Source organism: Kogia breviceps, chromosome 18 (genome assembly GCF_026419965.1).
Source record: "Kogia breviceps isolate mKogBre1 chromosome 18, mKogBre1 haplotype 1, whole genome shotgun sequence".
Classification (NCBI taxonomy): Eukaryota; Metazoa; Chordata; class Mammalia; order Artiodactyla; family Physeteridae; genus Kogia; species Kogia breviceps.
Genome location: NC_081327.1, coordinates 3,272,526 through 3,298,786, shown reverse-complemented (window position 1 = coordinate 3,298,786; position 26,261 = coordinate 3,272,526). Strand labels below are relative to the sequence as shown.

At 50.8% G+C, this 26,261-nt stretch overlaps 1 protein-coding gene across 4 annotated transcripts; it reads right to left on the bottom strand.

The window, feature by feature from the left end:
- Nucleotides 1-84: 84 nt before the first annotated feature.
- RDH13 (retinol dehydrogenase 13) lies at nt 85-26,261 on the bottom strand. Of its 4 annotated transcripts, none has more exons than XM_067018946.1 (9): nt 26,040-26,253; nt 22,287-22,405; nt 18,774-18,929; nt 15,626-15,730; nt 14,300-14,512; nt 13,454-13,555; nt 9,617-9,719; nt 5,398-5,487; nt 85-157 (listed from the first exon to the last, which is right to left on the bottom strand). In XM_067018946.1, coding segments are annotated over exons 1-9 (954 nt in total). In that variant the 5' UTR covers nt 26,105-26,253; the 3' UTR covers nt 85-156. The 4 variants fall into 4 exon arrangements, 3 of the variants coding, with proteins under 3 accessions (XP_066875047.1, XP_066875048.1, XP_058900173.1); XM_067018947.1 differs by lacking the exon at nt 85-157 and adding an exon at nt 5,136-5,188; XR_010837727.1 differs by lacking the exons at nt 85-157; nt 9,617-9,719 and adding an exon at nt 5,140-5,188 and having other exon boundaries at nt 26,040-26,252.

Genomic DNA, 26,261 nt, shown 5'->3' with positions numbered 1-26,261 from the left:
GGGGAACCGCTCCTTGCGCAAGACTAAGGCTTTGCCTCTCAACCTTCCACCGTATCAGCCCGCGGGGCGTGAGTTACCCTGTGGGTTTCCTGCTGTGACCTCACAGCCACGAAGACGTGGGAGATTCGTGCCATGCTCTCCACAGTGATTTGTTCATCTACCACAGAAGAAATGAGGGAGGCTTTACCCACCCCCACCCCCCCAAAAATGAGGGGACATGTAGTTCGAGAAGACTGAATCTAAGATATGAAACTATTAGGGACGGTGCTGCAGACCTAAATCAAACTAGAGGATGTGGTGGAGAGCAATGTGGGTCCGGGGGAGATGCCTGGAAGACCCGTTCTTTTGTAGGATGTGGATTCTCTGTAGTAAGAGTGGGTATGAAAAGGTTCAACGAAGAGTAAATTTTTCCTGAATGGCTGCCTTCCAAGGTTTATGTCCTGACCAAAAATCTCTGATGGAGGCATCAATATCAACTCACTAGAAATGAGGGTTTTAATTTGCTTGGGATGATCAATGACCTTCCTGTAATCTGAGAAATATGTAAATTCCTGAGTATTTGATGTCTTACATAGGCTTTTAACATTTATTTATTTACTTATTTATTTTGGGCTGCGTTGGGTCTTCGCTGCTGCACGCAGGCGTTCTCTAGTTGCGGCGAGCGGGGGCTACTCTTCATTGCGGTGCGCAGGCTTCTCTTGTTGCAGAGCACGGGCTCCAGGCGCTCGGGCTTCAGTAGCTGTGGCTGTAGAGCGCTGGCTCAGTGGTTGTGGCGCACGGGCTTAGTTGCTCCGCGGCATGTGGGGTCTTCCTGGACCGGGGCTCGAACCCGTGTCCCCTGCATCGGCAGGCGGATTCTCAACCACTGCGCCACCAGGGAAGCCCCCCTGTAGGACCTTTTGAGTCACAGCAATGGAGACAGAATGAATCAGGGAGAAAAAGAGACACAGAGGAGACAAGGACAAAACTGGAGAGGCCTCAAGCTCCTGACAAGTGTAGCAAAACAGGAAGGATGCTTTCTGGACATCAGGAAGATGTGCTCGGGTTCAATCGGGAGGGAGGGGGCAGCGGCGCCTGCCCACTCACCACCTTGGCTCTCTTCCTTCCCAGGTGTGTACAGAACACCCTCCCTCTCGGCTCACTGGGGCTCCTCCTCCAAGAAGACGCCCTCTAAGCTCAGTCTGCAGTATCACTCAGAGACCTGGTGTGATGCATTCGTTCTTTCCAGGAATGGAAGAGTAGAATTTGCCCAGAACCTAAGCTCCAAGTACAAAGCCGGGGCTGGCTTTTGAGGCCAACTTTCCTGTGAACGCCATCTTCCTGATGCACCCGGGGACCTACAGACGCTACTACGGTCCACACAAGAACTTCCCCGACCTCTGCTCAGAACCCAGTGATGTCCTGATGCTCCCAGAGAGAGGTGAGGGGCCCCCTCGCTTCCCACCCGCTCCTGGGACTCCCAGACTATGGCAGCAGCTAGCTAGAGGCAGTTCTTTTGCTTTAAGTTAATGAAAATTAAATAAAACTTAAAATTCACTTCCTCAGTTGCAATAGGCACGTGATGTGCCCTGCAGCCAACGAGTGCCTAAGGGCTCCCGGATGGGACAGCACAGCCCTAGAGAATCAGTAGTGAAACTCAAATGATAAAGGACATTTCCAGCATTGTATGAGGGTCTACGGGGCAGAGCCATTTTCAAATGTCAGCCTGTTGACCTGTGACCAAAGAGTCCCTGATGGGGATTGCAGACCCAGTGCTACTGGGGTTGAAAACATGGGCAGAGATGCAGGGGATCTAAGCCCTGAAAAAGCAACAGGGAGGGACTGCCCTGGCTGTCCGGCGGTTAGGACTCCAGGCTTCCAATGCAGGGGACACGGGTTCCATCCCCGGTCAGGAAACTAAGATCCCACAAGGCTCAGCCAAAAAAAAAAAGGTATTAAAACAAAAAACAAAAAACTTCATAAAACCCAAAACTAACCAAAAGCTGGCTTTAAAAAAATTAACTCCATTAATTAAAGCTGCCACCTTTAGGGACTTCCCTGGTGGTCCATTGGTTAAGAATCCACCTGCCAATGCAGGGGGTGCAGGTTCGATGCCTGGTCTGGGAGCTAAGATTCCCACATGCCTGACGGGAACGTGGACTTCCCTGGTGGTGCAGTGGTTAAGAATCCACCTGCCAATGCAGGGGACACGGGTTCGAGCCCTGGTCCGGGAAGATCCCACATGCCGCGGATCAACTAAGCCCGTGTGCCACAACTACTGAGCCTGTGCTCTAGAGCCCACGAGCCACAACTACTGAAGCCCGCATGCCGCAACTACTGAACCCCGCGTGCCTAGAGTCCGTTGTCCACAACAAGAGAAGCCACCGCAATGAGAAGCCCGCGCACTGCAATGAAGAGTAGCCCCTGCTCGCCGCAACTAGAGAAGGCCCGCGGGCAGCAATGAAGACCCAACGCAGCCAAAAATAAATAAATAAATATATTTTAAAAAAGAAGCAATATTGTAACAGACTGAGTAAAGACTTTAAAAATGGTCCACATCAAAAAAAAATCTTTAAAAAAAATTCCACCTTGGGCTTCCCTGGTGGCGCCGTGGTTGAGAGTCCGCCTGCCGATGCAGGGGACGCAGGTTCGTGCCCCGGTCCGGGAAGATCCCACGTGCCGCGGAGCGGCTGGGCCCGTGAGCCATGGCCGCTGAGCCTGCGCGTCCGGAGCCTGTGCTCCGCAATGGGAGAGGCCACAACAGTGAGAGGCCCGCGTACCGAAAAAAAAAAAAAAAAAAAAAAAAAAAAAAAAAAAATCCACCTTAAAAAAAAAAAAGAAATAAAAGCAACAGTGCGTAATATTGTTGGGGCATACCCTGCTCTAGGTGAAGTTAGTCTGAAGTGAGGTAAATCAGGGGCAGCCCCAGCTGTTGATCTTAATTCTCTTAATCCTTTTAGACCTTCACCTCCATACAGTATTGATAAGTTACTAGAAGAGCCCCGTATTAGTTTCCTAGCGCTGCCCTACAAATTACCACAAAGTTGGTTGCTTGAAAGAACAGGAAATTGACATTATGCCAAGTGAAATAAGCCAGCCACAAACAGACAAACCCTGTATAAATCCACTTCTATGAGTGGTCAAAATCACAGAGACAGAAAATAGAATGGTGGGTGCCAGGGCCTGGGGGGATGGGGACACAGAAATGAGGAAACATTTAATGGATACAGAGTTTCAGTTTTGCAAGATGCAAAGAGTTCTGGAGATGGACGGTGGTGAGGGTCTCGCGACAGTGTGCATGTCGTTAATACCACTGACGCGTACAGTAGAAAGGATTAAGATGGTAGATTTATGTTCTATGCATTTTATCCCAATAAAAAAATTGGAATTTTTAAAAATAAATAAAAAATTTTAATTATAAAAATGTACAGTAAAAAAAAACTATTCTCCCGGGCTTCCCTGGTGGCGCAGTGGTTGGGAGTCCGCCTGCCGATGCAGGGGACGCGGGTTCGTGCCCCGGTCCGGGAGGATCCCACGTGCCACGGAGCGGCTGGGCCCGTGAGCCGTGGCCGCTGAGCCTGCGCGTCCGGAGCCTGTGCTCTGCAACCAGAGAGGCCGCGACAGTGAGAGGCCCGCGTACCGCAAAAAAAAAAAAAAAACAACAAAAAACTATTCTCTCACAGTTCTGGAGGCCAGAAGTCCAAAATCAAGGTGTCATCAGGGTTGGTTCCTTATAGAGGCTTTAACGGAAAATCCGTCGCCTGCCTCTATCCCCACTGCTGGTGGATGCGACTCTTGGCCTCCCTTGGCTTGTAGACGCATCGCTGCGACCTCTGCCCTCATTTTCTCCTTTTCTGCCTCTCCTCGGCACGCTCATCATTGGATTTAGGACTCACCCTAATCCAGGACTCGAGGACTCAAGGTCCTTCCCTTAGCTACATCTTCCAGACCCTTGTACGGAATACGAAATAAGGCCACACTCTGAGACTCCAGACAGACACCTCTAGGGAGGGGGGAGGGGCACTGTGCAACCCACTACAAGTCACTGTCCCCTAAAATGCTGCTTCATTACTTGGAAGAAAAGAATCAGTCCTAGGGACTTCCCTGGCCGTCCAGTGGTTAGGACTCTGCGCTCTCACTGCCAAGGGCCCGGGTTCGATCCCTGGTCGGGGAACTAAGATCCCACAAGCCGTGCAGCGTGGCCCAAAAAAAAAAAAAAAAAAAAAAAAAGAGAGAGAAACTGGGCAAGTTTCCACGTCAGGAATTTCTCTGTCTCTGTCCCCAGATACTGCCCCTGGGAACCACGATGCAGAGAACGTGGTCCGCTCGGCTCTGGCTGCGATGTTTCTGGCGATCCTGGGGGTCTTCCTGGTCGATGCCTGGTTCAGCAGAAAGGGTTTCAAGAGGAAGTCAAGAGCTCGTTAGCCTCAGCCGACCACGGAGGAGCCCTCATAACTGTGAACCACACCCCAAGACCCTCCGCCGCACAATGCTTCATTCGAGGGCACAGCTCCGGCCACTGCTTGTGCTCACTTTGGGGAGACCCTGGAGCGGAGGATGTCAGGACAACGGTGGAGGTTGGCAAGGAGCGGTCATCAGCCCCCGGTTCAATCCGCAGCCTCTCCCCCCACGGCGTCTCCCGGTGTCGCTCCGCGCTCTCCCGCACTCGTGACGCCAGGCTCTTCCGAAATCTTCCACCCTCGGCTTCGGCGGCTCACGACAAGTGTGCTCCTCTCTCTGGCTCCCTCCCCTCTGCTTTTTCTTTGTCTCAATTCCATTGCATCGGATCCCCCACATCTTCAGTGTCAACGGACACCGTCTCTTGCTGCTCCCTCCAACCCAGGGAATATCCTCCCGGTGCGTCGCCTCTCAGGAGACGGCCCCACTCCTGAATTTCCAAGGGCTCCTTGGACGACTCTCATTTTTTTTTTTTTTTTTTTGCGGTACGCGGGCCTCTCACCGTTGTGGCCTCTCCCGTTGCGGAGCACAGGCTCCGGACGCGCAGGCGCAGCGGCCACGGCTCACGGGCCCAGCCGCTCCGCGGCACGTGGGATCCTCCCGGACCGGGGCACGAACCCGCGTGCCCTGCATCGGCAGGCGGACCCTCAACCACTGCGCCACCAGGGAAGCCCGGACGACTCTCCTTTTAAGCTCTCTCTTGGACACCTGTTAATGATGGCTGATCCTGGTCACGTGGGCAAAGTAGTGCCTGTGTGTGAGGTATTGTGTTTATCTCCTGCCCTTCTCTCTACCGTCTTGCCGCAGGTGCTGTGTGGCTGGGGTCCAGGCACATAAGTCCCATCCATCCACATTTCACTATGCCCTTATTGAACATTTCTCCCATACGATGTGTTTTAAAATAACAGCAATAAAATAAAATAAAATAAAAATAACAGCAAAATAGTGTTGGTTACTTACTAACAGCTGCAAAACGTTCCTTTCCTTGGATGCACCATTGTTTGCTTACGATGACCCATGTTGCTGGCTTTTACATTGTTTCCAGCCTTGCTGTATTACAGAAATGCAATTGACGTGCTTTTACAAGTGTAATCAACACATCACGTTTCCCACATGCATGTATGTTCACGGGCTACATTTTGAGGGAGGAATTGCTGAGTCTGCATCTGTAAATCGAACAGATACCAACAAGGAGATTCTGCCCTGAGGAAGTCCCTAATGGCGTGTGTAAGGGGGGGAGATCAATGGAAAAACTATCCCCAAGCCCGGTCACAGCTCTGGCTTCACTCCACGTTATGGGCTTTAGTGTAAAGGACAATAGCCCCCAAAGGTGCTATCTTTCACTGAAAATCTTAAGCTCCGTTATGTATTTAGTTTAAGGCTGCTCATTAAATTCTGAAGTTTTTCTCCTGCACATACCTTTTTTTTTTTTGCGGTACGCGGGCCTCTCACTGCCGTGGCCTCTCCAGTTGCGGAGCACAGGCTCCGGACGCGCAGGCTCAGCGGCCACGGCTCACGGGCCCAGCCGCTCCGCGGCACGTGGGATCCTCCCGGACCGGGGCACGAACCCGCGTCCCCCGCATCGGCAGGCGGACTCTCAACCACTGCGCCACCAGGGAAGCCCATACCTTTTTTTTTTTAAACTGGATTCTTTTGCGTAGTGCAAGGATTTGCCCTCCTTAAATACAGAAAAGGCATTCCATAAATATATTTGCAGGTGGCAATTCCATGTAGCATAATGTTTTCAAGGTTTATCTATGTTATGGCATGTGTCAGTGCTTTGTTCCTTTTTTATGACTGAATAATATTCCGTTGTATATGGACAGACCACCATTCACCTGGTAATGGACACTTGGGTTGCTTCCACTTTTTGGCTGTTGTGAATAATGTTTTTCCCAACTTGGGTGGAAAACAATCTGGCAGTTCCTCAAGTTGTTACCACATGACTTAGCAATTCTGCTCTTAGGTGTGTATCAACTGAATTTTTGGATTCTCATTTTGCGGGGGGGGGGGGTGGGGGGGTGGCTTCTTTTGGTGGCAGTGTTTGATAATTCCTATTTGTGCCCATGTATTTCTATGAACAGAGCTGTTGGCTTTGGTGTGATTTGCACATTTCTTGTTCAATGTATTCCTAAGTATATATTTAATGCTCGTGATTGCTACTGTAAAGCTTTTAGTACAAGGGTGCCCTCTTCTGTCAGGGTGGTGAAGTACAGCTTTTTACTAGATGACTAGTAAATAGGGCATTTAAGTCCTTGATTCTTTTTTTTTTCTTTCTTACAAAATCCTAATTTTTCTTTCTCTCTCACTTTTCCCTTTGCCACGCAGTATACAAAAGGGACCTCTCCCCTTTAATTTCAATTCTCTTCTCTCAAAGGAGGGTCACGTTTCCAAGACCGTCGTAGTCAGTGCCCTGATCTGTCTGAATTTTTTTTTTTTTACTATTTTCACACCTTTCTCTTTCTGGTGGTGGATTTCACACAACTACTATGTATAAAATAAATAAGGTACAATGATATATTGTACAACACAGGGCATAGAGCCAATATTTTATAATAACTATAAATGAAGTATAACCTTTAAAAATTATGAATCACAGGACTTCCATGGTGGCGCAATGGTTAAGGATCCACCTGCCAGTGCAGGGGACACGGGTTAGGAGCCCTGGTCCGGGAAGATCCCACATGCCACGGAGCAACTAAGCCCGTGTGCCATAAATCCTGTACTCTGAAGCTCGTGAGCCACAACTACTGAGCCCACGTGCCACAACTAGTGTAGCCCGCGCGCCTAGAGCCCATGCTCTGCAACCAAAGAAGCCACGGCAGCGAGAAGCCCGTGCACCGCAAGGAAGAGTAGCCCCCGCTCGCCGCAACTAGAGAAAGCCCGTGCGCAGCGACAAAGACCCAACGCAGCCAAAAAATACTTAAATAATTTTTTAAAAAAATTGTGAATCACTATGTTGCACGCCTGAAACTCATGTAATATTGTAAATCAGCTAAACTTTAAGTCCAAAGAACTTTTACCTGAACCGTTTGAGACTAAGTTGCAGACCTGATGCCCCACCATCTAAATCCTGATAGTTTTTCCTGCAAAGACGTTCTCGTACGTAACCACAGTGCAATCACCAAAATCAGGACATTAATATAGGGCTGCACCGTCTTTAGAGGTTATATGGGAGACACATTAATACAGGGCTGCACCGTCTTTAGAGGTTATGTGGGAGACACGTTCTCATGCAGTTGCCACAGTCTCCAGCTACCCAGAAAGCCCAAAATTTTAAATAAAACCTTCATTAGAGATGAGTGACCCTCTGCCCATGGATTCTGCACAGCTGGTCTCATATTTCACCCCCAGTCGAACTCCCTCGAAATCCACTCCCAGGTATGGCCTCAGCCAGACCCTGCAATGCACCCAGCGTGTGAGCTGGGACTCGCCACAGGTGACGAGGCGGACCTCGAGGTGACGGACATCACCTTGTGAGGCGCTTGCGTGAGGAAGGACCACGACCCTCCCTCAGGGGGTGCTGCTCTCCAGCGAGGGGGGTGTTCTCGGGGAAACTGAGAAGCCCAAGATCTTCAGGTCTGTCCGCACAAATGACCCAACCCCAGGTCTCAGGTGGGTTCCAAGAACGCTTACGTCGCTTCCTTTGAAGCTCGGCCACTGTTATCACAAGACCCCTCGCCGGATTTTCAGCAGCAGCTGCCCTGCAGCTGCAGGAGGACCTCTGGATTTCGTGGCACGTCTTCCCTAGGAGACAGGCTGCCGAGTCGGTCAGCTGTTTTGTTTCCCTCGCGACCCGTCCCCCAGCACCTTGCCTGTCCGCTGCCCTCCACCCCAATTAACCTCAGGTGAGGACAGTCTTCGTGGGCCCCGTGTGCTGGTGACTAGCTTCACCCGACGCCCCCCCCCCTCAGCGTGCAGCTCCTGATGCTTCCAGAACCGCAAACACATCCAGATCCGCCTCCATCAGCGGTTCTCAACTGAAGGCGAGTTTCCCTCCTCGGGGACATCTCGCAATGTCTGCAGACAGTTCGGGGGGTCTCACCCGGCCGGCGGGGGGGGTTGCTGCTGGTATCTAGTGGGTAGAGACCAGGGCTGCTGCTCAACACCCTACAGTGCACGGGACAGACCCCTGCCCCACAGCAAACAATCATCCGGCCCCAAATGTTAGCAGCGCCGGGGCTGGGAAACCCTGCTCGAAGTCTGTTACCTTCTGCCTTTCCCTGGGGGGCTTTTGTGGGCTCTAAGACGAGCACATGACCTGAGCCCAATTTGACAAATAAAAGAGAAATGCTCCTCTCCCCGTCACTGGGCAAAAAAACAAGAAAACAACTGGCCCAAACTGGCTTGGTAGTCACCTTGTGACCCAACCCCCAAAGAGACTGCATTAGTTTCCTCTGGCTGCTGTAACAAATACCATCACCTTGGTGACTTCAGACCACGTAAATGCATTCCCTCACAGTCCCAGAGGCCAGAAGTCCAAATTCAAGGTGGCGGGGCGGGGCGGGGCGGGGCACGCACCCTCCAGAAGCCCTGGGGGGATTCTGTTCCTCGCCGTTTGCAGCTTCTGGGCGCTCCAGCCATTGCACCATTTGAGGCTGCACCATCCCTGTCTCTGCCCTGAATCCCCTCATCGCCTCCTCCTCTGCTCTCTCTGTCTTCTATGGACACTTGTTGGATTTAGGGTCCACCCAGCTAATCTAGGACAATCTCATCTCGAGATCCCTAATTACGTCGGCAAAGAAACTTTTTCCAAATTGGCTCCCATTCACAGGCGTTGCGAGTTAGGACTTGGACATATCTTTCAGGGGGAGGCACCCCGCCATTCAACCTGTTACAAACACCCAGCCTTGGAATGACGTCGCACTGGTGATTGTCAGACCGGAGCCGTGCAGTAGGAATCTCGATGATGTGTGTCGCTGAACTCAAAGCCTGCCACACCCCTGCGCTTCTACTTCTGTGAAATAGCGTTTCCTTCTTGCTTTTGCCTGGGGTGAAAGTCAGCTCAGCTTACATCCTCTGCGTCTGTCCTGTCATCAGCAGCCCAAGGCATCCTGACAGAATTCCCAGGCCCCAGAGTGTCATATGAGGATGGGACCCCGACTTGGTCTCCCTTTGTGAAGAACCCACCCTCTGAAGCACCGTCCTTTCACGTTGCATTCCTGGGTCTGTTTCTTACTTTGCACCATCTCCTCTCTGGGCTTCTGTGGCTTTGGGGTTCGTTTGGTGTTGTTTGGTTTGAGATTGGATTCTATCATCTTTCATCAGGGTGAAGGTCGCAGCTAGATTTGTGAATCACCTCAAAGCCTTCAGAGAAGTAGACGGGATTAGGTTGATTTGTGAGTCAACATTTGTGATCCTTGGGGCTTCTGTTTCAGAAAGGAAGCAGATATCGGTTGTGAAGGTTTGTGGTTACAATTAGCCCTGAGGTGTGCTGCTCACATCTAGGTAACAGACAAATCTCCCTGTGATTAGCTGTTCTCCTGGGCATTTAGATGTCTAACGCTCACCGCAAAAATAAAGTGGGTTCTAGAATCAGACTTTGAATTCCAGCTCCTCTTCTTGCTAACACACCCCCAAGATTTTCTTCTTTTTTAGCGGGTAGGGAGTTTGTGGTTTTAAAAACCTGTTCTCAGTTGATTTGCTTGCAAGCAACACTGGTGAAGCGGACTCCTTTTTTTTTAATGAAAAAAAAAAATTTTTTTGGCCTCGCCACGTGGCATGTGGGATCTCAGTTTCCTGACCAGGGATCGAACCCATGCCCCCTGCAGTGGAAGTGCGGAGTCCTAACCCCTGGACCGCCAGGGAAGTCCCTGAGGCTTATTCCTCTTTATTTGAGCAGAAAGGAGTGCATGGGAATTAAACTGGGGGTGCTAAGGAGCCGAGTTTGAAAAGGACAGAGTGGTAGGCAGAAAAGTCGGTCCTCCCAAAGGTGTCCACGTCGTGTCCCCAGAACCCTGTTACTGTACAAGGCAAAGGGGCGATTAAGGTTTCTAATCAGTGGACTTTAAAGGAGGAAGATGATCCTGGATTATCTGAATGGGCCGAGTGACATCACAAGAGTCCTTAAAAACAGGAGATGGAGGCAGAGGTGGGAGAAACAGAGAGATGGCAGCGTGAGAAGGACCCGGGCTGCCATTGTCTGCTCTGCAGATGAAGGGGCCACAGGCCAAGAAGTGCAGGTGCCTCTAGAAGCTGGAAAAACGTAAGGAAACAGGTTCTCCCTGGGAGCCTCCAGAAGGAACCATACCTGTTCTTTTTTTTTTTTTTTTTTTTTTTACTTTTATTTGAGTAGAGTTGATTTACAATGTTGTGTTGGTTCAGGTGTAAAGCAAAGTGATTCCGTTATACAAACAGACGTATCCATTCTTTTTCAGATTCTTTTCTCACACAGGTTATCGCAGAATACCGGGTAGAGCTCCCTGTGCCGTGCAGTAGGTCCCGGCTGGTTAGCTGTCATACAGAGTAGTGTGTGTATGTCACCCCAAGCTCCTGATTTATCCCTCCCCCTCACACGCACGTTTCCCCTCTGGTGACCCGTAAGTCTGTTTTCTGACATCTGTAAGTCTGTTTCTGTTCTGTAAACAAGTTCCTTTGTTTCATTTTTAAATTAGATTCCACAAATGAGGATATCATATGGTATCTGTCTTCCTCTCAGAACCGTTCACGCCTTGCTTTCAGCCCAGAGAGACCCACTTCGGGCCCCTCCAAGGGCCGCCCACAGCGCGGCAGCTGGTGAGCGCGGATAGGAGGGAAGGCCGAGGTCCCAGGCAGCCCGTTTCCTCAGTGCTTCCTCCCCACCGCGCTGCCCCAGCGTGACTCGGCGAGAACAAGGCCAGATCTGAGTCCGTCTGGTGCTGGGGGACACCCCCAGAACCTTGCTGGGCTCTGGCACACAGAAGGTCTTCAGTGAACATCCAAGGGCAAGGAATAGGCAGCTGCCATTCTCCAAGCCAAGCGGTAACTCACGGCCATCCAGTGAGGTAATCGGGTTACTCTGCACCGTTTACAGCTGGAGAAACCAAGGCTCAGAGAGGAGACTGGAGGTGCAAGGTCCAATGGGGGACCATGAACTCAAGCATCAGCCAGACAGCTTGCCCGTGGCCATCCAGTCCCTGACATGGCCCACACCACAGGGAGCTGATGCTGCACCCCAAAATTCCTGGCTTGGATTCCCAAGGGAGGCACCTGATGGCCCAGCTCACCTGTTGGCAGCAGGGCACACGGTACCAGCCTGCGGTCCAATCCACTGTGGCCAAAAAAGGGGCAAGACTGCCACCTAGAGGGCGCTTCAGGCACGGCAGCCAGCATTCTTTGGCCAAGACTGCCACCTACAGGGTGCAGCCGGCACTCCTTGGCCATCTTGGTGACTGCCTCCCTTTGGCTTTCATACCTGCTCCCAGAAGTTATTTGGGGAGGGGCTGTCCCCTCTCAGAGGATCCACAGGACATTTCCAAGCCCACAAGGCGGGCACTTTCAGCCCAAAGCCTCTGGGCTACCTCCTCATCCTCAGCTTCCGGGGCCGGAGCCTTCTCTTTGAGTCCCTCAAAGTACTTTCCAGAAACGCCCTCCAACTCCTCCGCCACGGCCAGGTAGGTGCTGGGCTGGGCCGCCAGCTGGGGGCTCTTGACCAGCAGCCAGAAGATGGGTCCTGCATCGGCCCACAGAGAGTTCAGTCCACACATTCAGAGAGGAAGATACAGAAAGCCCAGCACCACCCCAGGTGGCTCAGGGCCCACGAAGGCCAGAAATTTCCCTGGAGTCCCACAGAGCTCTCCTCCAGGCCTTTGCCCTTCTGGTTCCTAATACCAGGAGCTCCCTTCCCTGGCACTGCCCAGACAAATAATTCCAGATGCAGGAACCACCTTGAAAGCTGCCTCCTCCAGGAAGCCCCGCTGGCTTTTCCCAGGCAAACGGAAGGTCCCCGTCCTCTATGTCAGCCCCAAGTCCTCATCCCACCCAATCTTTCTGTAAAGTAGCTTCTGTGTATTGAGTGTCTCCAGTGCCAGCTTCAGCTTAAGGTCCCTGATACCTAGCCCCCACCAACCAAATGTTTTTCAGGATTATAAACACTAGTTATAAAGCTCTAATTATTTATTCGGCCAGGAATTGTGCTGGCTCTTTTAGGGAGGGCTCGTCTAATCCTCCCCACTGAGGCAGGTACTACTATGAACCTCATTTTGCAGATAAGGAAAGGGAGGTTCGGAGAGAAGTCACTTTGCTGGGTGGCCCAGCTAGTCTGGGATGAAACTGGAGTTAGCCCAAGCACGGCCGGACTCCAGGAAGTCAGCTCCATGACCTCCACCTCTGAAACAGTCTCATCAAACAGGCTCTGGCCTGTTTGCCGGGGCTATTCTGAGGCTGGCAGGCTGGGTAGACATATGAAAGTGACTCAGTACCAAGGAAGATCCAGGGCAGGGGGCAGGGCAAAGCCCCTGAGATAGTCTCTGGGTGTGATGTTAATTTTATGTGTGAATTTGACAGGGCTAAGGGATGTCCAGAGAGCAGGTAACACATTATTTCTAGGGTGTCTGTGAGGGTGTGAAGAGATTAGCACTTGAATCAATAGACTGTGTAAAATCCACCCTCACCAATGTGGGTGGGCACCATGCAATTAGGTGGGGGTGAAAATAGAAAAGGTGGAGAAACGGCGAATTCTCTCTCTCTCCTTGAGCAGGGACATCCATTTCCTCCTGGCCTCAGACACTGGCGCTCCTGGCCTTCTGACTTGGACTGGGACTTACACCATCGGTTCCCCTGGCCCTCAGGCCTTTGGGTTTGGACTGCAACTACACCGTCAGCTTTCCTGGGCCTCTGGCACACAGACCAGATCTGGGGCTTCTCAGCCCTGACAGATGCATGAGCCAATCCCCCCAATAAATCTCTCTAAATATCTGTGTACACCCTATTGGTTCTGTTTCTCAGGAAGACCCTAATACACTGAGGGAGGGTCCTGAGCCCCAAGCCAGGAGGACAGGGGTTCAGTGAAGGGACCCCGAAGTGGGAGGGGACTTACCGAGCGTGAAGCTGGAGAAGGTGGAGCTGTGCATGCCCGTGTGTCTGCCCAGCTCTGTCCTGGCCACGCCGGGGTGCAAGGCGTTGACAGTCACGCCCGTGCCTGGAGAGAGGAGGAAAAAGTGAGGCAGGTTCACCCCTCACCAGGAAGGCTGATACCAACCATCCTAGGGGCCCCCCCTGAATCCATGTCGCCCTCTTGCTCTGAAACCTCCACATCCCCAGTTTCACTTGCAAGGCAGCTCTGTCTCATGGCTGCCCAGGGCAGAGCCTCTGAACCTGAGTGTGTAAAAATCACTTGGAGGGCTTCAAAAGCCCAGACCGCCGGGCTCCACCCCACAGAGTCCGAAGCAGTGGGTCAGGGTGGGGTCTGAGATGCTGCAATTATGACAAACACCCAGGTGAGCTGACACTGCGGCTCTACTGACTCTTTGAGAAGCAAAGGCAAAGGGCAGACTCTTCGACTTCAGCACTGTGGACACTGAGGTCGGATGGGGCTTTATCCTGTGCCTTGCGGGATGCTGATCCCCGGCCTCTGCCCGCTAGATGCCAGGAACGTCACCCAGACTGACAGCGAAAAACGTCTCCAGATATCGCCAAAGGTCCACTGGTCTAGAGCACCAAAGGCTCAGGTGCCTGTCCGGGATGAGCAGAGAAGAATGCTGTGATTGATTAGTGATGTCTGCTTCAGGCAACAGCGGGGAGCGTGGTGGTTAAGTGTGTCATACGTTTGCCTACTCGGTCCTGGAGCCAATGCTTGACCTCCCGTCCACCCAGAGTCACAGCAGGACTATTTCAGGCTCGGAGCTAAAGGAAGGGGGAGACCAGCGAGGCTCGCCACACACACCTTGCAGCCGCCGGCTGAGCTCCTTGGTGAAGAGGACAAGGGCCAGCTTGCTCTGGCAGTAGGCTGCCTTAGTGTCATACTTCCTCTTCTCCCAGTTCAAGTCCTCGAAGTCTATGTGCCCAGCAACGTGGGCCAAGGACGAGAGGTTGATGATACGCGACGGAGCAGAGGCTTTCAACTTGTCCAGCAGCAAGTTCGTCAAAAGGAAGTGACCTGGGTGATGGAAAACGAAGAGGTGCCTTTTTCACGGAATCCTCAACCCGTGCACGGGACCATGCTGGGAGCATCGCCTTACTTCATCCTCCCAGAACCCATGTCTCTCAACAGGGTCCAACTTTGCGCCCCCCACCAGCCGGCCTTTGGCACCACCCAGAGGCAATTTTGATCATCACAACTGTGGACGGTAGAGGGAGTGCTACTGCCACGTAGTGGGTGGAGGCCAGGGATGCTGCTAAAAATCCTAGGATGTGGGAGTTCCCTGGTGGCCTAATGGTTAGGATTCTGGGTTTTCACCGCTGTGGCCAGGGTTCAATCCCTGATCAGTGAACTGAAATCCCACAAGCCATGTGGCATGTCAAAAAAAAATCCTACAATGTACAAGACATTCCCGACAACAATTGTCACAAAGACCTGTGATAACCCTCTATGAGGTCAGCTAGAGAAGAGATGCCTTCTGTCTCCCAAAATCCTTTCTCCATTTCTTCTTCAGTGATAGAATTCTGGGTTATGCATGTGACTGCCCAGTGAAAGACTACATTTCCCAGACTCCCGTGTAGCTCCCTCAGGTCACATGACTGAGTCCCAGCCCAAAGGGGGTGAAGGGTAGTCAAATGTATTATGGGTGAATTGTGTCACCCTCCCCAACCCCCCTAAAAAAATATGCCCTACCCTCCAGTAACTCAGCATGTGACCTTATTTGGAGAGAGGGTCTTTTGAGAGGTGATCAAGGTAAAATGAGGCTATTAGGGTGAGGTCATTAGGGTGGGCCTTAATCCTATATGATTGGTGTCCACCCGACATCCATCACCCTTACTAACGGACTGCAGGTGCATCCACGGTGACAAAAGATAAACTGACACAGTGAGAGAAGGGCAGACAGAGACTGGGGGACAGACAGACAAAGGGACAAATGGCCAAGAGGCTGATGGAAGGTCCAAAGGACTGAGGGTCCAGCGATGAACAGGCGATTCCGTGAGCTTCCAGGTGACCCTACTCACGGCCGCCTGGCCACAATGGAGAGAGGGAGACCCCTCGCGGAGCCTGTGTCTGGCCCACGGGGGCTCCTGCTCACGTCCCAGGCTGACGCCACACAGCCTGCAGCCTCACCCAGGTAGTTAACGCCCAGCTGCATCTCAAAGCCATCCTCGGTGGTCCAGTGGGGGCACCGCATCACGGCTGCGTTATTGATCAGGATGTGCACTCGCTCCTCCTCTGGAAGACAGGGGTGAGGACAAAGGTGTGACTCAGTTTACCCTTCTGTAAAAGGGGTGATAATAGAACCTGTCGGGTAGAACGGCTTTGTTATTATCTATTCGACAAGTATTTTCTGCAACCTAAGTGTCCATCGACAGAGGAATGGATAAAGAAGGTGTGGTATATATACACTATGGCGTATTACTCAGCCATAAAAAAGAATGAAATAATGCCATCTGCAGCGACGTGGATGGACCTAGAGGATTATCATACAAAGTGAAGTCAGCCAGAAAGAAAAAGACAAACACCATATGATATCACATGTGGAATCTAAAGAAATGATACAAATGACCTTATTTACAAAGCAGAAATGGACTCACAGGCATAGAAAACAAACTTATGGTTCCCAAAGGAGAGGGGAGGAGGGATAAATTAGGAGCTGGGGATTAAAATATACACATCACTGTATATAAAATAGATAACCAACAAGGACCTACCTATTGTATAGCACAGGGAACTATATTCAATATTTTGTACTAACCTATAATGGAAAAGAAGCTAAAAAAGAATTTGTGTGTGTGTGTGTGTGTGTGTGTGTGTGTGTGTGTTTATAACTGAATCACTTTGCTGTACACCTGAAACTACAAAAACACTGTAAATCAACTATATTTCAATAAAAATTTAAAAAATACACACACAGGAATACCCTGGCAGTCCAGGGGTTAGAAATCCATGTTTCTACTGCAGGGGGCAAGGGTTCCATCCCTGGTCAGGGAACTAAGATCCCACAGGCCACACAGTGGCCAAAAAAAAGACCCAAAAAAACAAAAAATACACAAGCTAGCCACAAAAAAAGAAGGAAAAGTTCTGCCTGCAACGATCTCCAAGATAGAACCAGGGAGAAAAAGCAAGGGGCAGCACCAGGTATATAACAGGCTCCGCTTTTTTTTTTTTTTTTTTTTTTTTTCTGTACGCAGGCCTCTCACTGTTGTGGCCTCTCCCGTTGCGGAGCACAGGCTCCGGACGCGCAGGCTCAGCGGCCACGGCTCACGGGCCCAGCCGCTCCGCGGCACGTGGGATCCTCCCAGACCGGGGCACGAACCCGCGTCCCCTGCATCGGCAGGCGGACCCTCAACCACTGTGCCACCAGGGAAGCCCCAGGCTCCGCTTTGTACAAAAAAGCCAAGGGGAAGTGTATACCCGTTTGCTTTATAAATGCATAAGTGGTCCCCAGAAGGACACACAAGAGGTGGAGCAGTGCACACATCTGAGGACGGCACGCTGGGAGCTAATGGCAGGTGTGGCAGGAAGATGTTTTGCTGTATCCCCATTTGCACTTTCTGAACATTTAACCCTCCAAATGTTATTCCTGTTTGAAAAAAATAAATTCATAAGTGGTTCTGAGACCATGTGGTGGGGAGCAAAAAGAGTGAGTCAGGCATCAACGTGACGGAAGTGCAGAGAAATGCCAGCCCGATCCCTGGATTTGCAAAAAGAAACACCCAGCAAAGAATGTGGGAGCTCCAGATTCTCTGCACTAACCCTCAGTTACCTACTGTCACAGCCATGTTCCCCGTCGGCCCAGGCGCTCCTCGGAAGCAGAGCCTGAATCTGACTCACGTCTGTGTCACCTGCGTCACCCAAGAGCCAGAGAGCCTCCGGAAATGTTGGCTGAATCGGTGCTTCTGCCCTTCTCCACCTGGCTAACTCTTCCTCCCTCCTTGGCCTCTACTTCTTGTAGGATCCAAGCACACAAAGGACTTAGTTTTCCTAGACAGCAGTCAGTTAACTTCTTCTGTAAAGGACCGGGTAGTAAATAGTTCTAGCTTTGCAGGCGATATGGTCTGTCTCTACTAAACTCTGCCCTCCCAGGACTAAAGCAGCCACAGATAATACATAAACCAATGGGCATGGCTTCATGCCAATAAAACTTTATGAAAACTAAAATCTGAATTCTGGGAACTCCCTGGCGGTCCAGTGGTTAGGGCTCTGCGCTTTCACTGCCAAGGGCACAGGTTTCATCCCTGGTCCAGGAACTAAGATCCCACAAGGCAGGGCTTTCCTGGTGGTGCAGTGGTTAAGAATCCACCTACCAATGCAGGGGATGCGGGTTCGAGCCCTGGTCCGGGAAGATCCCACATGCTGCAGAGCAACTAAGCCTGTGCGCTACAGTTACTGAGCCTGCGCTCTAGAGCCTGTGCTCTAAAGCCCACGAGCCACAACTACTGAAGCCTGTGCGCCTAGAGCCCATGCTCCGCAACAAGAAAAGCCACTGCAGTGAGAAGCCTGCACACCGTAACAAAGAGTAGCCCCTGCTTGCCGCAACTAGAGAAAGACTGCGCGCGCAGCAAAGAAGACCCAACACAGCCAAAAATAATAATAATAATAAATAAATAAATTTATTTTTTTAAAAAATTAAAAAAAAAAAGAAATCCCAGAACTTCCCTGGTGGTGCAGTGGTTGGGAATCCACCTGCCAATGCAGGGGACACGGGTTCGATCCCTGGTCTGGGAAGATCCCACATACCGCATAGCAACTAAGCCTGTGCGCCACAACTACTGAGCCTGCACTCTAGAGCCTGCGAGCCACAAATACTGAGCTCGCGTGCCTAGAGCCTGTGTTCCACAACAAGAGAAGCCACCACAATGAGAAGCCAGTGCACCACAACGAAGAGTAGCCCCTGCTTGCCACAACTAGAAAAAGCCTATGTGCATCAACGAAGACCCAATGCAGCAAAAAATAAATAAATTTATTAAAAAAAAAAAAAAAAAGAAATCCCACAAGCCATGTGCCACAGCCAAAATAAAATAAAATCTGAATTCCATATAATGGTCACGTCATGAAATGTTATTCCTTTAATTTTCTCTCCCCCATGTAAAAATGAAAAATATGTAAACATGAAAATGTCAGAGGAGAAAAAAATGTGACATCTTTACCCAAAGGCTGAACGAAAACAGGTGGCGAGCAATACGTGGCCCTGGGGCCGGCCGGGTGCACTTCCCTCCCCACAGCCCAGCCGCCCAAGTCCTCGCCCCACAAGGCCAGCATCATCCCTCTTTACCTTCGATGATCTTCGCTGCAAACTCTCGGATGGACTTCAAGGAGGCCAAGTCCAGGTGCCGGGCGTTGACGCGGTGATTAAGGGTCTCCCCTCGAATCTCCCTGGCTGCCGCCTCACACTTCTCCAAGTCTCGACAGGCCAGAATGATGGTACCTCCTGGAAGAGCCAGACCAAAAAAGACAAACCTTTTTAATGAAATTTTTTTTAAAATTTCCACTCCTGAAGCAACCTAAATGTCCATCAGCAGAGGAATGGATAAAGAAGATGTGGTACATATATACCATGGAATATTACTTGGCCATGAAAAAGAACAAAATAATGCCACCTGCAGCAACATGGATGGACCTAGAGATTGTCATACTGAGGGAAGTTAAGTCAGACGGAGAAAGACAAGTATCAGGTGATATCACTTATATGTGGAATCCAAGAAAAGGGTGCAAATGAAGTAATGTACAAAACTGAAGTAGAGTCATGTATGTAGAAAACAAACTTATGGTTACCAGGGGATGGGGGGGTAAATTGGGAGATTGGGACTGATAATATACACACTATTATATATAAAATAGGTAACTAATAAGAACCTGCTGTATAGCACAGGGCACTCTACTCAATATTCTGTAATGATCTATATGAAAAAAGAGTGTAAAAAAAAAAGAGTGGATATATGTATACATATAACTGATTCACTTTGCTGTACACCTGAAACAACATTGTAAATCAACTATACTCCAATAAAAAATTTTTAAAAATTACAAAAAAAAAACATCCACTCCTAAGTATAGACACCCAAGATAAATGAAAACGTAAGTCCACACAAAAACGTGTACTCAAATGCACACAGCAGCACTATGCAGAACAGCCAGAGGTGGAAACAACCCAAATGTCCATCAAGGGATAAATGAATATTGGCGGGGAGGGGTAAATTGGGAGTTTGGGATTGACATGTATACACGACTATACATAAAATAAATAACCAACAAGGACCTACTGTACAGCACAGGGAACTCTGCTCAATATTCTGTAACAACCTAAATGAGAAAAGAACTTGAAAAAGAACAGAGACAGGTATATATATATAACTGAATCACTCTGCTGTACACCTGAACTAACACAACATTGTAAATCAACTATAGTCCAATATAAAATTTTAAAAAAAAAATTTTAAGGGATGAATGAATAAGTGAAATGTGGTTTGTCCATCAGCAGAATATTAGCCACGAAAAGGAAGGAAATTCCAACACCACGGATGAACCTCACAAACGTGATGCTCAGTGAAAAAAGCCAGACACAAAAGGACACAGAGCGGGGCTTCCCCGGTGGCGCAGTGGTTGAGAGTCCGCCTGCCGATGCAGGGGACGCGGGTTCGTGCCCCGGTCCGGGAAGATCCCACGTGCCGCGGAGCGGCTGGGCCCGTGAGCCGTGGCCGCTGCGCCTGCGCGTCCGGAGCCTGAAAGTACACAGAGTGAATGATTCATTTATCTGAAATGTCCAGAAGAGGCAAGTCCACAGAAGGAAGATTAGTGGTTTCCTAGCTTTGGTGGGAAAGGGAAATTAGGGGATGATGGCTTAGAGTAGCCAGGTTTCACTTTGGGGTGATGAAAAATGTTCTAAAATGGAGACCAGTGACGGTTGCACAATTCTGTGAATATGCTAAACATCATGGAAGTGTATACTTTAAATGTGTGAATTAAGTCTTAACACAGCCTTTAAAAAGAAAACTTTTGGGGGACTTCCCTGGGGGTCCAGCAGGTTAAGGCTCCGCGTTTCCACTGTAGGGGGCGCAGGTTCCATCCCTGGTCAGGGAACTAAGTTCCCGCATGCCAGGGCGGCACAGCCAAAATTAAAAAAAAAAAAAAAGGAAAAAGTTTCATTTTTTTAAACTTTTTTTTTCAAATCAGAAAAGTGAGAAGAAACAGGGATTGAGAGGAGGATGGGCAAGGATGCCGAACCGCGTGGGTCTACGGCGCTCATCCTCCACAGCTGGCCCCCCCAGCACACAGTCCAAAATGGACTCATCAAGTCTCGGATCTGTCTGTCCTCCCAGTGGCAGCCTGGCTCTCAAGGGACCACAGTGGGTGTGTTGGCCCAATTTCCCTTCTCACTCTTTTTTTTTTTTTTTTTTTTTTGCGGTACGCGGGCCTCTCACTGTTGCGGCCCCTCCCGTTGCGGAGCACAGGCTCCGGACGCGCAGGCGCAGCGGCCACGGCTCACGGGCCCAGCCGCTCCGCGGCACGTGGGATCCTCCCGGACCGGGGCACGAACCGGCGTCCCCTGCATCGGCAGGCAGACCCTCAACCACTGCGCCACCAGGGAAGCCCTCATTTTTTTCTTTAAATAAATTAGCTGTCTTATCTTTTGTTTTCAGTTTTTTAATTTCCTTTTTTAAATTTATCTATTTATTTATGTTTGACCGCGTTGGGTCCTCGTTGCCGCGCATGAGCTTTCTCTAGTTGCGGCAAGCAGGGGCTACTCTTCATTGAGGTGCGTGGCTTCTCATTGCGGTGGCTTCTCTTGCTGCTGAGCACGGGCTCTAGGCGCGCGGGCTTCAGTAGCTGTGGTGCACAGGCTCAGTAGTTGTGGCTTGTGGGCTGAGTAGTGGTGGCACACGGGCTTAGGGGCTCCACAGCATGTGGGATCTTCCCGGACCAGGGCTCGAACCCACATCCCCTGCGTTGGCAGGCAGATTCTTAACCACTGCGCCACCAGGGAAGTCCCTCCCTTCTCGCTTTTTCCTGAAAGGAGCAGCTGTCCGTCCCTTGGGGAAACCCCATGTGGTGGGGGGGGCAGGGGGGCTGCCCTCATGGCCCCCCACCACTCTCACCTCAGGGGTGAACAGGCAGCTCAGGCCTGGTCAGTCCATCAGGGACCCATTCACTGGCCACCTCGACTCAACCAGCCTAAGGAGAGCTTCCGGTCTCCCCAGCCCTCACCCCTGCCCTGCACTGGCCCCCCCATCCCAGCCAAGGCAGCTTTGGCCTTCCAGCTGTTCAAACAACACCTTAACTCCTCCCTTTCTCGTGCCTGAGCCCACAGGAAACCCCACTGGTTCCACGTTCAAAAGACATCTGCATGTGCTGAGGAGGGCACTTTTCCTCCATAAGCGCAGTCTGACCGTGAGAAAAACGTCAAACAGACCCAAACTGAAGGGTATTCTTTCTACAAAACGCCTGACCAGTAAGCTTGGGAGAGCCTGACCCCCAACCTCTGACCCAGGTCCTGAGCCAGCCATTAGGACTGAATCCAACGACAGTAGGAAAGGGCACAGCCAGTGCAAAGAGCAAAACGCACACCAATAACTGCTGAGCGCCCACGGCCTCCTCTGAGACCCTGGACCTGCCCTTCCCTCTTCCAGAGACACAAGGCTTTGGGGCTTAAGCCACCGTGCGTTTGCTTCCGCCACTTGGCAACCAGAAGAATCAGATGCCTTAACATCCCCCGGGAAATCAAACCATCCACCGGAGGATGTGGCGGCCGAGCCTCCGGCGGGGAAGCAGGCGCGCGCCGGGACGTCACCTCTTTTGGCCAGCTCCACGGCGGTCTGTTTCCCGACGCCCGTGTTGGCGCCTGTCACGATGACGGTCTTCCCAGGAATGGTGGTCTTGCTGGGACAAGCCCCGCCGGCGACAAAGTCCCTGGAGGTAGAAAACGGCAGGTCAGTTCGGTCTGTCTGTCCTCTCTCACCACAGGTGCCCCTGACTGCTGTGAGCTCAGGGAAATGACCTCTCTGAGCTTGTGTCCCCCCGACAGAGAGACGGAAGCGACACCGCATATAACTCCACGGCACCGGTGTCGAGGTACAGGTAAAGGGCTCGGCGTGGCCTGGGGCGGGGAGCGCGCACAGCGAGACAATCGCCGATTCAGAAAGACCCCCTGCACTCGCTTCCTGTGGCTGCCGTAACCCATCACCGCCAGCTTGGTGTTTCCTGCAGTCTGCAGGTCAGAGTCCGAAATGGGTCTCACTGGGCCAAAACGGACGTGTCGGCAGAGCTGTGTGCCGTCCGGAGGCTCCAGGGAGAACTGAGAGCCGTCCCCGCGCCCTTCCCGGTTTCTGGGGGCCGCCCGCACCCCCGGCTCGCGGCCCCTTCCCTCACCTCCCCAGCCAGCGGCGCGGCCTCGTCAAGTCCCGGCCTCTGATGCTGCGGCCTCGCCCTTACAAACCACCGCGATGACCCACGTGATCTCCCATCTCAAGGTCCTTAACACGGTGACATCTGAAAAGTCCCCTTTGACGAGTTCTGGGAATTGGGACGTGCACAGCGTTGGGGGCCCTTACTCTGCTACTGTGCCCACGTTCCAGAGGCTAAATACTGGAAACAACCAAATGTCACCAACAGGGGACTGGCCAAGTAAACGATGTTATCTCCACACAGAGAAGGGCAATGCACAGCACGGTAGCCACCAGCCACCAGAGGCTAATTTTCTTCTTTTTTTAATTAATTAATTTATTTTTAATATTTATTTTTGGCTGCATTGGGTCTTCGTTGCTGCGCACGGGTTTTCTCTAGTTGCAGTGAGCGGGGGCTACTCTTCGTTGCGGTGCACGGGCTTCTCATTGCAGTGGCTTCTCTTGTTGCAGAGCATGGGCTCTAGGCACCCGGGCTTCAGTAGTTGTGGCACACAGGCTCAGTAGTTGTGGCTTGTGGGCTCTAGAGTGCAGGCTCAGTAGTTGCAGTGCACTGGCTTAGTTGCTCCGCGGCATGTGGGATCTTCCCAGACCAGGGCTCGAACCCGTGTCTCCTTCATTGGCAGGCGGATTCTTAACCACTGCGCCACCAGGGAAGTCCCCTGAGGCTAATTTTTTAATTTAATTAAAAATAAATAGTCTAAACTAACACAACATAGTAAAGCAACCATACTCCAATAAAAAGTTTTTTTAAATAAAAAGTAAAAAACAACAAAAAAGCAATAGTTATACTTACCCCCCTAGGGCATTCAGTTTTCTTTTATTCTTCCCAGGCTGGTATTTTTTTATTTTTAAGCTTTTTCAAAACTGAAAGATATCAGCATGAATAAAAATAACAGCAGCCGAGGGACTTCCCTGGTGGCACAGTGGTTAAGAATCCGCCTGCCAAGGGGCTTCTCTGGCGGTGCAGTGGTTGAGAGTCCGCCTGCCGACGCAGGGGATACGAGTTCGTGCCCTGGTCCTGGAAGATCCCACATGCGACGGAGCGGCTGGGCCCGTGAGCCATGGCCGCTAAGCCTGCGCGTCTGCAGCCTCTGCTCCGCGAAGGGAGAGGCCACAACAGTGAGAGGGCCGCGTACCACAAAACAAACAAAAAAAGAATCCACTTGCCAATGCAGGGGACATGGGTTCAAGCCCTGGTCGGGGAAGATCCCCATGCCGCGGAGCAACTAAGCCCATGTGCCACAACTACTGAGCCTGCGTTCTAGAGCCCACGAGACACAACTACTGAAGCCCGCACGCCTAGAGCCCGTGCTCCGCAACAAGAGAAACCACCGCAATGAGAAGCCCGCGCACCGCAACGAAGAGTAGCCCCTGCTCGCCTCAACTAGAGAAAGCGCACGCGCAGCAACGAAGACCCAACGCAGACAAAAATAAAAATAAATAAATTTTTTAAAACTAAAAAAAATAGCAGCCGATGATTTTTTTTTTTTTTTTTTTTTTTTTTTTTGGCCACGTCACTCACGCAGCTTGCTGGTTCTTAGTTCCCTGACCAGTGAATGGGCCCCCAGCAGTGAAAGTGCTGAGTCCTCACCACTGGACCGCCAGGGAATTCCGTGATGAATTTTATTATAAGGAAAAATTATTTCCATTTTCTAGAGCCTCCCAAAAAAGGTGGTTAATATTTACAAAGCAGCTATTTAATGATTATGAATAACAAGATATCAGCCAGCTAATTAAAAAAGACTATCAGATCCCCAAAGGTATTTATTCAAAGAGATTTAGAGTATATCTTTGATTCCCTTAAGGGGGAAAGAAAAGGTATTTCAATAGTGCAATCACTTTCTGGCCTAACACCCAGCTAATCCTTTGTGTAACTGTAGTTAAATTACATATTGCTAATCCTGAACCCGTAACATGAGATCTACCCTTTTAACAAATTTTTAAGTGTACAATACAATATTTTTACTACAAGCATAACATGGTCATACTTTTAAGTGCTCAATAATCACACAAGGACTTCTTTGGTGGCACAGTGGTTAAGAATCCGCCTGCCAATGCAGGGGACACGGGTTCAAGACCTGGTCAGGGAAGATCCCACATGCCACGGAACAACTAGGCCCGTGCGCCACAACTGCTGAGCCTGCGCTCTAGAGCCCGCGAGCCACCCCTACAGAAGGCCGTGTGCCTAGAGCCCGTGCTCCACAACAAGAGAAGCCACTGCAATGAGAAGCTCTCGCACCACAATGAAGAGCAGCCCCCGCTTGCCGCAACTAGGGAAAGCCTGTGCACAGCAAAGAAGACCCAACGCAGCCAAAAATAAATAAAAAAATAGTCGCACGGTATGGCTCATGACGGACAGGGCAAATGTAAAACAGTTCAATGATCACAGGAAGTTCTACTGACCGCTGCTCCTATTGAATATTTGGTAGTTGTTTTTTGGTTTGGGGGGGATTTTTATATTGAAGTATAGTTGATATACAATATTATATAAGGTACAGGTGTACAATATAGTGATTTACAATTTTTAAAGGTTATATTCCATTTATAACCTATTCCATTTATAACATTATAAAATATTTGCTATATTCCACGGGTTGTGCAATATATCCTTGTAGCTTATTTTATACCTAATAGTTTTTACTTCTTAGTCCCGTTTTGTCTGTTTTTATCAAACGAACTAGCCTAGGAAAGAGAAGAAAGAACTAAAGTATGTCTATATAGCACGAAATACGATCTTTTCACTTACTGACTCGGACAATTCTAATTTGTTTCTCTAATTCCGGACAACGGGAGCTTAGGTGGTACACACTTTCCTTGCATCTGGGCCACGACTTGACATAGGGAAAGTGTTCAATAAGTGTCCGCTGAATGAATGAATTAATCCATTAAAAGTCCAGAAGCAACCAGACCGAAATGTTTACCAGGGCCCGGATCCGCCCCTTTCTCCGGGTGACCTTGGGCCGTGACCTGCCCTCTCGGGGACCAGGCTTGCCTCCGCTCTCTCTGGGAGCACTGCTGGACGGGTGAACTGGAGGACTCCTGGGTGGGCCAACGGTTGGCAATCTCCACTCGGCTTTCCCTCCCTCGTCCTTGCCCACCGGCCAGCCGTTACCGCGCCTGCGGGACCCGCACGTACTTACTTGAGCAGCACGGCGCCACCCACCGCTGTGCCCAGCACGGACAGCGGCAGAATGTAGCGATTCATACCTGGCCGGAGCGGGGGTGGAGGTGGGAGTGTCCCACTGCAGCGGCCCACAGACTCGCGCCCAGGGCCGGTACTAGGAGAGCGCTGCCTGGGATTCACGTGAGGAAGTGCAGGCCCGGCAAGAACCCTCGGCTTCCGGAAATGGGGGCGGAACTTC

Bases quoted from the DNA above. Each gene is read 5' to 3' on its own strand.
- RDH13 (XM_059044190.2), bottom strand. From the start codon at position 26,104: ATGAATCGCTACATTCTGCCGCTGTCCGTGCTGGGCACAGCGGTGGGT. The intron at 18,930-22,286 runs GTGACGTCCCGG...TGGCTCTTCCAG, and splicing joins CGTGGAGCTGGCCAAAAGAG to GAGGTACCATCATTCTGGCC. The intron at 14,513-15,625 runs GTGAGGCTGCAG...TCCATCACCCAG, and splicing joins GCTGGGCGTTAACTACCTGG to GTCACTTCCTTTTGACGAAC.